Genomic DNA, 12,959 nt, shown 5'->3' with positions numbered 1-12,959 from the left:
AGAGCAAGAGAGGCGTATATTCAGAGAAGCCTCAGTGTCCTATAACTGTCTTTTTTTGTTCTGACTTATAAAAGGGTGGGAGATTAATAAAATAAGTAATGTAAACATATTATCAGTAATTACCAGTGCCAAAAAATGGGCACTGTAGTCTTCCGAGGGGCTATTAAAAGGGTCGGGTCTGGGTCGACCCATCAGTAAGCTGTCTTGTCATGTCATCTCTCTCTCTTCCCCCTCCTTTTATCTCTCTGCCTCCCTCTCAGCTGATAGAGCTTATTGAGGCCAAATAGGCTTAGGAGCATCGCTATGGCAACAGGGAGTCGTAAGAGGCTTCACCAAGCACCTCATCAGGAGCTGTGATCCGCTGTTTCCCTTTGAGACAGTGCCCCCAACCTCCTGGAACAAGAAACAACAGGCCAGGCCTCCCGGGGGTGGGTGGGTGGGTGTGGGTGTGTGTGTGTGTGTGTGTGTGTGTGTGTGTGTGTGTGTGTGTGTGTGTGTGTGTGTGTGTGTGTGTGTGTGTGTGTGTGTGTGTGTGTGTGTGTGTGTGTGTGTGTGTGTGTGTGTGTGTGTGTGTGTGTGTGTGTGTGTGTGTGTGTGTGTGTGTGTGTGTGTGTGTGAGAAAGGGGTGGGGGTTACTGTATAAGACCGATTAAGAGTGTGTGTGCTCAGATAATCCCCCTCCTGATTGTGAAGTATCAGAGTCCCGTGCGAGCGACAGAAATACGTCTTTCACCAACATCTCTCTCTCTCTCTACATCCGTCTTTTGGTCCAAGGGCTTATCATATATTCACTCCACTGTGAATTCACTTCCTGCTATAGGTCCCGAGACTAACAAGAGTTCAGGTAAGCAGAGTTTATTCATAAAATGCTTTGTTTTAGTTCAAGGGGAAATTTGTAGTAGCACTATGGACTACAATACTGTGTGTCAAGTGAGATTTCTGGTAGTCAGGGTGTTAAAAGTGGGAAATATAGTCACATAAATGTATTTGTTGTATGAATTTCCTGTCTGAGAAAGAAGCACTATACATTAAACGAGAACATCTTTAACCTTATATCTAATAACACCTACCTACAATTGCATGACAATTAAATAACAGGCAAGCCTATTAACTAGAAAATTCCATGTGTTTGAGCTAATTAGTACATTATTAGCCGTGTTTATAGCTGGTGCTGACATGCAACCTGTGTCCGGATCATGTTCACAATCTGAGAATGCCCACATTTTCAGACAGGTGTAGACGATTAAAAGAGGCATTGTGAACCGATTTTGATCAGATCTTATGAGTGTAAAGATCAGGACGAATGAGGCATATAAGCAACAGGTCGATATGTTCTATGTGTGCTATTTCTATGCTTCTCATTTGTACGTTTCGCTTTTTAGTATTTTACTTTTGGTTTTGTACACCAGCTTCAAACAACTGAAAATAAAAATGTTGTGGTTATGGAAAATATATTTCACAGCAGTTTAGATGGTACAATGATTCTCTACGCAGTACTTGTTTTGTCACATAAATTGAAATAAGGTGGAACTATTCAAATTTTAGCAACTAGGAAATGGCAGAACGATTTCTGCATATTGCACCTTTAAATTATATTATGTGAGCTAAACATACAAATATATATTTTTTAAATATATAAAAACATTTTCCTTAAAGTATAATTTTTTGAGATGACTAATATTACTGTCCCCACTACAACAACAACAATACTTATACATTTTATTGAAATACTGTAAAATTCCATTAATTCCTATGGAGGACTGCGCCTACTGGGGTGTGCCAATACGGTCAACCGGTGGCTTCAAAGCCTCTCAATGGCCAATACTTAGCATCAGTAATCCAGGGTTTATATATAAGGAACAAAAATATAAATGCAAAATGCAGCAATTTCAAAGATTTTACTTAGTTACAGTTCATATAAGTAAATCAGTCAATTGAAATAAATTCATTAGGCCCAGATCTATGGATTTCACATACATATGGTAATACAGATATGCATCTGTTGGTCACACATACCTTTAAAAAAAAGTAGGTAGGTGCGTGGATCAGAAAACCAGTCATCTGGTGTGACCACCATTTGCCTCATGCAGCGCGACACATCTCCTTCGCAGAGAGTTGATCAGGCTGTTGATTGTGGCCTGTGGTATCTTGTCCCACACTTCAATGGCTGTGCGAAGTTCCTGGATATTGTTGGATAACATGCTGTTGGATAACATGCTGTTGTACATGTCAGTACAGAGCACCCCAAACATGATCAACGGGTGACATGTCTGGTGTGTATGCAGGCCATGGAAGAACTGGGGCATTTTCACCTTCCAGGAATTATGTATAGATCCTTGCAACATGGGGCCGGGCATTATAATGCTGAACCATGAAGTGATGCCAGCGGATGAATGGCACGACAATGGGCCTCAGGATCTCGTCGAAGTAGATCTGTGCATTCAAACTGCCATCGATAAAATGCAATTGTATTTGTTGTCTATCCATAGCTTATGACTGCCCATACCATAACCCCACCGCCACCACTCTGTTCACAATGTTGACATCAGCAAACCACTCGCCCACACGACGCCACATACGTGGTCTGTGGTTGTGAGACCGGTTGGAAGTAACTGCCTAATTCTCTATAACGACGCTTGGGGCGGCTTATGGTAGAGAAATGAACATTGAATTCTCTGGCAAGAGCTCTGGTGGACATTCCTGCAGTCAGCATGTCAATTGCACACTCCCTCAAAACTTGAGACATCTGTGGCATTGTGTTGTGTGACACAACTGCACATTTTAGAGTGGCCTTTTATTGTCCACAAGGTGTACCTGTTATTGTCCACAAGGTGCAACAAGGTGCACCTGTTAAATGATCATTCTGTGTAATCAGCTTCTTTATATGCCACACCTGTCAGGTGAATGGATTATCTTGGCAAAGGAGAAATGCTCGCCATCACGGATGTAAACAAACGTGTGCACAGAATTTGAGAGAATTAACTTTTTGTGTGAATGGAACATTTCTGGGATCTTATATTTCAGCTCATGAAATATGGGACCAACACTTTACATGTTGCGTTTATATTTTTGTTCAGTGTACATAATTGGATTTATCTCATGCTGTCTCTCTCTGTCCCATACGCCCCTGAAGGATATGTTTGTAAACACACTCTTAATCTACATGACTTACAAAACAAAACCAACACAAACATACAAAATATACGTTGTTATCAAAATCTCCCCCAAAAAACTAGAAGAAAAAATCTAGCCGACACAGTGCACATACTTTTTTTTGAAGTGGTACTGATGGCCAAATTCCTTATATTTCGATTAATTATGCGTATAACAAATAATTCCTTATGTATTTTCATTGTACAAATGTATAACCTGACCTCCTCAGTTTTAATGGACATGGCAACCCTGAAGAGTTTGACATGAATTGGAAGTAAGCAACTTTGGTTGTGATTGATCCATGAAGTAGTGCACTATGTAGGGAATATGGTGCCATTTGGAACACAAACACAATGATAGTGGATGTGAAGGGCTTTTGGGCTTTTGCTTGTACAGACACCTGAATAACAGGAGTGTGTGTGTGTGAGATACAACTATCTCTGTGTTGTTCCCCTTTGGGGATATTTTTTTATCTGTGATAACAGCCTGTCCGGGGGAGACAGCCTCCAAACTGTTGTCAAAAAAACGCCATTAGCTAGCGAGGTACACACAGTACCTGTGACCTCCCATGGGTTACATTGATGTGACCGCAACCCAGGCTAAACAGACTATCTAGACATTCACCCAATCTATCCAGCGATATCAAGAAATTACTAACAATCCTCTCTTATACAAAATATAAGATTATAAAATTAAGATTAAAATTAAGATCAAAATTATGCAATGTATTTCAGTACAGTGCCATTTCCATTTAGTTGACCTGGTTCATCAAAGATACAGTATACTGAGAAAACGTCATTGCACAAAAGCAACCCTTTCAGACAAACAATCCATACCACAACCTAGCAAACACAGTATACTTTTCTTTTGGTGAGGGGGCAAAGAATTACAGTGCATTCGGAAAGTATTCAAGCCCCTTGACTTTGTCGTTGTTACGTTACAGCCTTATTCTAAATTGGAAAAAATAGTTTTTTAACCTCATCAATCTACATACATCATAATGACAAAGCAAAAACAGTTTTTTTTGACATTTTTGCTAATATATATATATATAAAAAAAAAAAAAACGGAAATATCACATTTACATAGGTATTCAAACTCTTTAGACAATACTTTGTTGAAGCACTTTTGGCAGCGATTACAGTCTCAAGTATTCTTGGCTATGACGTTACAAGCTATTTTTCTCTGCATATCCTCACAAGCTCTGTCAGGTTGGATGGGGAGCGTCGCTGCACAGCTATTTTTAGGTCTCCAGAGATGTTCGATCGGGTTCAAGTCCGGACTCTGGCCACTCAAGGACATTCAGAGACGTGTCCCGAAGCCACTCCTGCGTTGTCTTGGCTGTGTGCTTAGGGTCGTTGATGCTGCCACCACCATGCTTCACCGTAGGGATGGTGCCAGGTTTCCTCCAGACATGGCGCTTGGCATTTGCACCTAAGCGTCCAATCTTGGTTTCATCAGACCAGACCATCTTGTTTCTCATGGTCTGAGAGTCCTTTAGGTGCTTTTTGGCAAACTCCATGCAGGCTGTCATGTGCCTTTTACTAAGGAGTGGTTTCCGTCTGGCCACTCTACCATAAAGGCCTGATTGGTGGAGTGCTGCAGAGATGGTTGTCCTTCTGGAAGGTTCTACCATCTCCACAGAGGAACTCTGGAGCTCTGTCAGAGTGACCATCGGGTTCTTGGTCACCTCCCTGACCAAGGCCCATCTCCCCTGATTGCTCAGTTGGCCGGGCGGACAGCTCTAGGGAGAGTCTTGGTGATTCCAAACTTCTTCCATTTAAGAATGATGGAGGCCACTGTGTTCTTGGGGTCCTTCAATGCTGCAGAAATGTTCTGGTACCCTTCCCCAGATCTGTGCCTCGACACAATCCTTTCTCGGGGCTCTAAGGACAATTCCTTTGACCTCATGGCTTGGTTTTAGCTCTGACATGCACTGTCAACTGTGGGACCTTATATAGAAATGTGTATAGAATCATGTCCAATCAATTTAATTTACCACAGGTGGACTACAACAAATTTGTAGAAACATTTCAAGGATGATCAATGGAAACAGGATGCACCTGAGCACAATTTCAAGTCTTATAGCAAAGAGTCTGAATACTTATTTATATACGGTATTTCTGTTTCCGATTTGTCATTATGGGGTATCGTGTGTAGATTGATGACATTTCCATTTAAAAAAAAATCAATTTCAGAATAAGGCTGTAACGTAACAAAATGTGGAAAAAGTCAAGGGGTCTGAATACTTCCCAAATGCACTGTATGCCATGTTCTCTTCTTACGCTCTGGTTCCTCCCATGCAAGCACAGGGTAAAAGGGGGACAAGGCAACAGCGGTGATGGCCTCGTGGTTCGGTTGGAGCGGCGAGCCGGACTACCGGAGTCCACGGCGGGACCCATCTTACGTGGTCACAGACACCCTGATGCTGGAGCTCAGCTGGCAGCTGAAGGAGGCAGAGAGGATGCAGCGTGAGAGGGACAACGAGTATCGGCGCCTTCAGACAGGCGTGGACTACACCTGGCTGGTCAACACGCCACGCAACACCTACGATGTGTCGGCTGGCGAGAGGCTGGGCCTGGAGGACCTGTGCTCCAAGGTGCATCCGTCCTACTGTGGAACTGTCATACTGAGGTGAAGAACCCTTGTCTTAACCTTATTTGTTTCTTTACTTAACCCCATAATCTACACTGGCCGTCTGGTCAAGTTATCTATCCAACCCTTGACCCCCATTGATTCAATGGTGTTCTCATGATAGATTACCCTCTTACTCCCTGAACCAACCCTCTGACCAAGGTTGTGTTCAGTAGGGCATGCAATGGAAAACTAAAGTGAGCATTTCTTATTTAACAACTCTAGGTAATCCCTTCCCGTTTTAGTCCATTTGATGCCAAATTAACACTACCCTGCTCAGCACAAAGCAGTTCAAATTGGGAAAGGTGAAGCTATCGATTGGTTGTCTCAGGTGTCTTGCACTAATTGTTAGTTGGTGCTAGTTGATCCATATGTGGAAAGGTGGTACTGACCTAGGTGTTATCCAAGGGCTCAGTCAGGTGATAATTGAATATTAACCACAGGTACTGGAAGGAAGCCCATTGGGGAATGAGAGGTGGTTTCTGGTTAATCAACTCCCACTGGTTTTATACATGTGCAGAGGATCATTATTCCTGGACCATTGTAAAACACATTTGACGTGCAGTATAATGTACAGTAGCTGTTGAGATACAGTTAAGATATTTGATGGTGATTGTCCTTCTGTGGAGAGAAAATTTACCCACATTAATATTGAAAAATCAGAGAGAGAGTGAGTTGGTGGAGAGAACAGAAAACACTGGAGGCCAATCGGCCAAATCAACAGGAGTAAAGGGCCGGTGGGGGCTGGTCTATTTAAAGGCATCCTAAGAACTTATCAGCCTTGTCTTGAGGGGAGTAAGTGGCTTTAGTTGGCAGGCCTTCCTGTCTCTCCCCCTGCCCTGCTGTTCATGCAGACAGAGGGGCCATCATTAGCTATCTACCTGCTATACTGGCTGATGGGCAAGGGACTCGAGAGCACTGATGTCACAAAAGCATGGGGAAAAGCAGAGAAGCTCTTCCGATATACAGGTCTGCCAAAATAAAGGAAACACTTGAGAGAATTAGGGATGCAAAGTATATGGAAGCACATGCTTTCAACACAGGTGTGGTTTTCTGAGTTTATTAAGCAATTAACATCCCATCATGCTTATGGTCATGTATAAAAATGCCCAGTTGACCATTATTTTGGCTTCCATGGCTAGAAGAAGAGATCTCAATGACTTTGAAAGATGGGTCGCAAAGTAGCATAAGGGGTTTAAAGGGTGTGTGTGTGTGTGTGTTTGTGTGTGTGCGTGTGTCTCAGTCACCAGATCTCAACCCAATTGAACAATTTTATGGGAGATTCTGGAGCGGTGCCTGAGAAAGCGTTTTCCACCACCATCAACAAAACACCAAATTATGGAATTTCTCATTGAAGAATGGTGTCGCATCCCTCAATAGAGTTCCAGACACTTCTATGCCAAGGCGCATTAAAGCTTTTCTGGCGGCTCCTGGTGGCCTAATGCCCTATTAACACCCTGCTAAAACACTTAATGTTGGTGTTTCCTTTATTTTGGCAGTTACCTATATAATAGGCTTTTTTGGATGAAATGTTTTTCTAGTGCATTAGTGATAGCACATGTTGTGGAGGTACAGTGAGAATGGTATAAGCTGTTGAGTGGAATAGCCCGCACTCATCCCCTTCCCAAGCGTTTCAAATGTACGCTCCTTTGACCCCTCCATGAGTAAAAGTGGATGCGCACACAGTTTTTCCCCTGAAACTATATCCATGCAAAGTGAAACAAAGCTATTGATTATAGCGGGTGGCTAAAGGTCTCTTGGTTTGTACCATTTTAAAATCCACAGATGAAACATCCATCAATCCAGATGCATGTGTATTGGGGCTGGTTGGGAACCATGCTCGCGTGATGAGTACCTGAGCCTGAAGACTTGTGTTGGCTCCTTGTATCAATGCCTAGGCTTTAGCTCAGTGGCCTTAAAAAGTATTGTGGTGTGCAAGATACCCGGATTTGAACCCTGGCCAGCAACATGAAGACCTGCGTTGGCTCCCTGAGTTAATTCCTTGGCTGGAGCTCAGGGGGCTAACCTAACAGTCATGTAGCGCAAAGGAAACTTGTGTTCGAAACCCGACCAGTCACACATAGCTGAGGGTTCAGGGTTTCAAACTTCCTGGATCTTTCAATAAATTCCCTGGTTTCCCCGAAATCAGGAGGGAATAAGCAGGAAATCCGTAATCCGTAATAACATCCGGCGCCGAAACGAGATGGCCGCCTCGCGTTCCTTGGAAAATATGCAGTATTTTGTTTTTTTATGTGTTATTTCTTACATCGGTACCCCAGGTAATCTTAGGTTTCATTACATACAGTCGGGAGGAACTACTGAATATACGATTAACGTCAACTCATCATCGTTCCTACTAGGAATATGACTTTCCCGAAACGGATCCAGTGTTTTGCCTTCCACCCAATACAATGGATCTGATCCCAGCCGGCGACCCTGTGCGACGCCGTAAAAGGGGCAAACGAGGCGGTCTCCTGGCCAGGCTTCGGAGACGGGCACATCGCGCTCCACTCCCTAGCATACTACTCGCCAATGTCCAGTCTCTTGACAATAAGGTTGATGAAATCCGAGCACGGGTAGCATTCCAGAGAGACATCAGGGATTGCAACGTGCTCTGCTTCACGGAAACATGGCTAACTCAAGAGACGCTAACGGAGTCGGTGCAGCCAGCTGGTTTCTTCATGCATCGCGCCGACAGAAACAAACATCTTTCTGGTAAGAAGAGGGGCGGGGGGGTATGCCTTATGATTAACGAGACGTGGTGTGATCATCATAACAACACACAGGAACTCAAGTCATTCTGTTCACCTGATCTAGAACTCCTCACAATAAAATGTCGACCGCATTATCTACCAAGGGAATTCTCTTCAATCATAATCACAGCCGTATATATTCCCCCCCAAGCAGACACATCGATGGCCCTGAACGAACTTTATCTGACTCTTTGTAAACTGGAAACCACAAACCCTGAGGCTGCATTCATCGTAGCTGGGGATTTTAACAAGGCTAATCTAAAAACAAAACTCCCTAAATTCTATCAGCATATCGATTGTGCTACCAGGGCTGGAAAAACCCTAGATCATTGTTATACTAATTTCCGCGACGCATATAAGGCCCTCCCCCGCCCCCCTTTCGGAAAAGCTGACCACGACTCCATTTTGTTGATTCCAGCCTACAAACAGAAACTAAAACAACAAGCTCCCGCGCTCAGGTCTGTTCAACGCTGGTCCGACCAATCTGATTCCACGCTTCAAGACTGCTTCGATCACGCGGATTGGAATATGTTCCGCATTGCGTCCAACAACAATATTGACGAATATGCTGATTCGGTGAGCGAGTTCATTAGGAAGTGCATTGACGATGTCGTACCCACAGCAACGATTAAAACATTCCCAAACCAGAAACCGTGGATTGACGGCAGCATTCGCGTGAAACTGAAAGCGCGAACCACTGCTTTTAACCAGGGCAAGGTGACCGGAAGCATGACCGAATACAAACAGTGTAGCTATTCTCTCCGCAAGGCAATCAAACAGGCTAAGTCCCAGTACAGAGACAAAATCGAGTCGCAATTCAACAGCTCAGACACAAGAGGTATGTGGCAGGGTCTACAGTCAATCACGGATTACAAAAAGAAAACCAGCCCCGTCGCGGACCAGGATGTCTTGCTCCCAGACAGGCTAAACAACTTTTTTGCCCGCTTTGAGGACAATACAGTGCCACTGACACGGCCCCCTACCAAAACCTGCGGGCTCTCCTTCACTGCAGCCGAGGTGAGTAAAACATTTAAACGTGTTAACCCTCGCAAGGCTGCAGGCCCAGACGGCATTCCCAGCCGCGTCCTCAGAGCATGCGCAGACCAGCTGGCTGGTGTGTTTACGGACATATTCAATCAATCCTTATCCCAGTCTGCTGTTCCCACATGCTTCAAGAGGGCCACCATTGTTCCTGTTCCCAAGAAAGCTAAGGTAACTGAGCTAAACGACTACCGCCCCGTAGCACTCACTTCCGTCATCATGAAGTGCTTTGAGAGACTAGTCAAGGACCATATCACCTCCACCCTACCGGACACCCTAGACCCACTCCAATTTGCTTACCGACCCAATAGGTCCACAGACGACGCAATCGCAACCACACTGCACACTGCCCTAACCCATCTGGACAAGAGGAATACCCATGTGAGAATGCTGTTCATCGATTACAGCTCAGCATTTAACACCATAGTACCCTCCAAACTCGTCATCAAGCTCGAGACCCTGGGTCTCGACCCCGCCCTGTGCAACTGGGTCCTGGACTTCCTGACGGGCCGCCCCCAGGTGGTGAGGGTAGGTAACAACATCTCCACCCCGCTGATCCTCAACACTGGGGCCCCACAAGGGTGCGTTCTGAGCCCTCTCCTGTACTCCCTGTTCACCCACGACTGCGTGGCCATGCACGCCTCCAACTCAATCATCAAGTTTGCGGATGACACTACAGTGGTAGGCTTGATTACCAACAACGACGAGACGGCCTACAGGGAGGAGGTGAGGGCCCTCGGAGTGTGGTGTCAGGAAAATAACCTCACACTCAACGTCAACAAAACAAAGGAGATGATTGTGGACTTCAGGAAACAGCAGAGGGAGCACCCCCCTATCCACATCGACGGGTCAGTAGTGGAGAAGGTGGAAAGTTTTAAGTTCCTCGGTGTACACATCACGGACAAACTGAATTGGTCCACCCACACAGACAGCGTCGTGAAGAAGGCGCAGCAGCGCCTCTTCAACCTCAGGAGGCTGAAGAAATTCGGCTTGTCACCAAAAGCACTCACAAACTTCTACAGATGCACAATCGAGAGCATCCTGTCGGGCTGTATCACCGCCTGGTACGGCAACTGCTCCGCCCACAACCGTAAGGCTCTCCAGAGGGTAGTGAGGTCTGCAGAACGCATCACCGGGGGCAAACTACCTGCCCTCCAGGACACCTACACCACCCGATGTCACAGGAAGGCCATAAAGATCATCAAGGACAACAACCACCCAAGCCACTGCCTGTTCACCCCGCTATCATCCAGAAGGCGAGGTCAGTACAGGTGCATCAAAGCAGGGACCGAGAGACTGAAAAACAGCTTCTATCTCAAGGCCATCAGACTGTTAAACAGCCACCACTAACATTTAGCGGCCGCTGCCAACATACTGACTCAACTCCAGCCACTTTAAAAATGGGAATTGATGGAAATTATGTAAAAATGTACCACTAGCCACTTTAAACAATGCCACTTAATATAATGTTTACATACCCTACATTACCCATCTCATATGTATATACTGTACTCTATATCATCTACTGCATCTTGCCATCTTTATGTAATACATGTACCACTAGCCACTTTAAACTATGCCACTTTATGTTTACATACCCTACAGTACTCATCTCATATGTATATACCGTACTCTATACCATCTACTGCATCTTGCCTATGCCGTTCTGTACCACCACTCATTCATATATCTTTATGTACATATTCTTTATCCCTTTACACTTGTGTGTGTATAAGGTAGTAGTTGTGGAATTGTTAGGTTAGATTACTTGTTGGTTATTACTGCATTGTCGGAACTAGAAGCACAAGCATTTCGCTACACTCGCATTAACATCTGCTAACCATGTGTATGTGACTAATAAAATTTGATTTGATTTAATTGTCCATCCAGGATTTCAGGAAAACCAGGGAATATATGGAGAGTTCCAGGAATTTTGCGACCCCAGCTGAGACTGATGTGACTTCTCTCTCTTTCCTTGTTCCCTACCTGACGTCCAGGTTCCGCCAGGTGGTGACTGAGAACGAGCCAGAGATGCAGGAGGTGTCGGCCCTTTTCCGCTCTGTCATCCTCGAGGCCCTGGACCGCCTGAGGGAGGAGCAGGAGGCACAGCGGCTCTCGCGCCAGTGGAACAACAAGCGTGCCATGAGCATGTCTCTCATGAACTTCAAGTCGCGCATCAAAATTAACCCCTTTGGCAGCACAGTGGGCCTGACCTCGACCAGGGGGGAGGGCGAGCTGAAGACGGTGTCGGAAGACGTGGAGAAGGCGCTGGAAGAGAGGGCTGACAGGGCCCAGAGGGTTAGGAGCATGCCTCACTTCAGACACAAAGGGCTTTACACTACCAAGGCCATCTGAGCTGGGGATCCACAAGACAGTGTTGTGGTTCAGTGGGGGATGGAGAGAAGCTAGTGAGATGTATCCTATAATAATCCTCCCGGAACCTGCCCAGTCTGCTTTGCACAAGAATGGGGAGAAATAGGAGACATCTCTCCCATCATCTCTTTTGGCAGTATGGGGTGATCCCTATTGAATGCTTTTGACTGGGGAGCTATGCTTAGAATATTTCACAATGAGATTGTCAGACACCTTATTTGCTGTACTGTTTTTGAAATCTTTGTCTTGTAAATTATAGATTTTCAGTGCCTTTTCAACTTAATACTTGGTAACTATTTATACTTAAAACAAATTAAACAATGATACTTACATTAAAAGCAATTAACAAGAAGTTCTGTGACATTTTTAGAACTGTAAAAGGGAAGTGATGCTTTAGACCATTTTATAGCAAAAAAAAATAACAAATAATCACTGACTTCTCTATTACACTATGAAATTGTATCGATCTTCTAATTCTTTACAGTTGGAATACAGCGCATCTTGATTCACGTCTGTGTTGTCAGTCTTCCTTCATTGCTATTGACTTATTTCTGTACAAATATTCTGAAAGCCCATCACTTTCTTAAGGCATTTTCTCAACAGAAAAGCAGAACATCCACATTTTCTAAGTGGTAAGTATATAGGCACTGTTTTATTGCATAGCAACTAATATCCAGGAGCCTGGGCTATTTGCTGTGTCCAAGAAAATGGACAAATCCTAGATACAGGACAAACTATCTCACAACAGTTTCACAATGGCAGCAATAATTCACACACAAAGGGAATGGATGTTTTGTATCGGAACATTGCACATCACTACTGTAGAGTATAACAGCAGCAGTTTATTGCTGTTGAGAAAAGAGCTGTTGTATTGAGTGGACTGTCACAAATCAAGTTGCCTTCACAAAGTATAACACTCATCCAAAATACATTTGATTGACATAGTATTACATGGGATGACATCCAGTTACGGGTCTGAGTTGTACATTATATTGACGACTCTGA

General features: G+C 44.4%; 1 protein-coding gene across 2 annotated transcripts; it reads left to right on the top strand.

Moving 5' to 3' along the window:
- Positions 1 to 639: 639 nt before the first annotated feature.
- Positions 640 to 12,467, top strand: LOC139583166 (protein RD3-like). 2 transcript variants are annotated; one of them, XM_071413969.1, is made up of 3 exons: positions 640 to 844; positions 5,461 to 5,787; positions 11,579 to 12,467. In XM_071413969.1, exons 2-3 carry the CDS (start codon positions 5,495 to 5,497, stop codon positions 11,934 to 11,936), a joined length of 651 nt encoding a protein of 216 aa, XP_071270070.1. In that variant the 5' UTR covers positions 640 to 844; positions 5,461 to 5,494; the 3' UTR covers positions 11,937 to 12,467. The 2 variants fall into 2 exon arrangements, with proteins under 2 accessions (XP_071270070.1, XP_071270069.1); XM_071413968.1 differs by having other exon boundaries at positions 641 to 844; positions 5,466 to 5,787.
- Positions 12,468 to 12,959: the final 492 nt, after the last annotated feature.

The sequence above is a fragment of the Salvelinus alpinus genome, chromosome 8 (assembly GCF_045679555.1).
Source record: "Salvelinus alpinus chromosome 8, SLU_Salpinus.1, whole genome shotgun sequence".
Classification (NCBI taxonomy): domain Eukaryota; kingdom Metazoa; phylum Chordata; class Actinopteri; order Salmoniformes; family Salmonidae; genus Salvelinus; species Salvelinus alpinus.
Note: the sequence above shows the minus strand (reverse complement) of the source record. Positions and strands in the feature narration are given on the sequence as shown.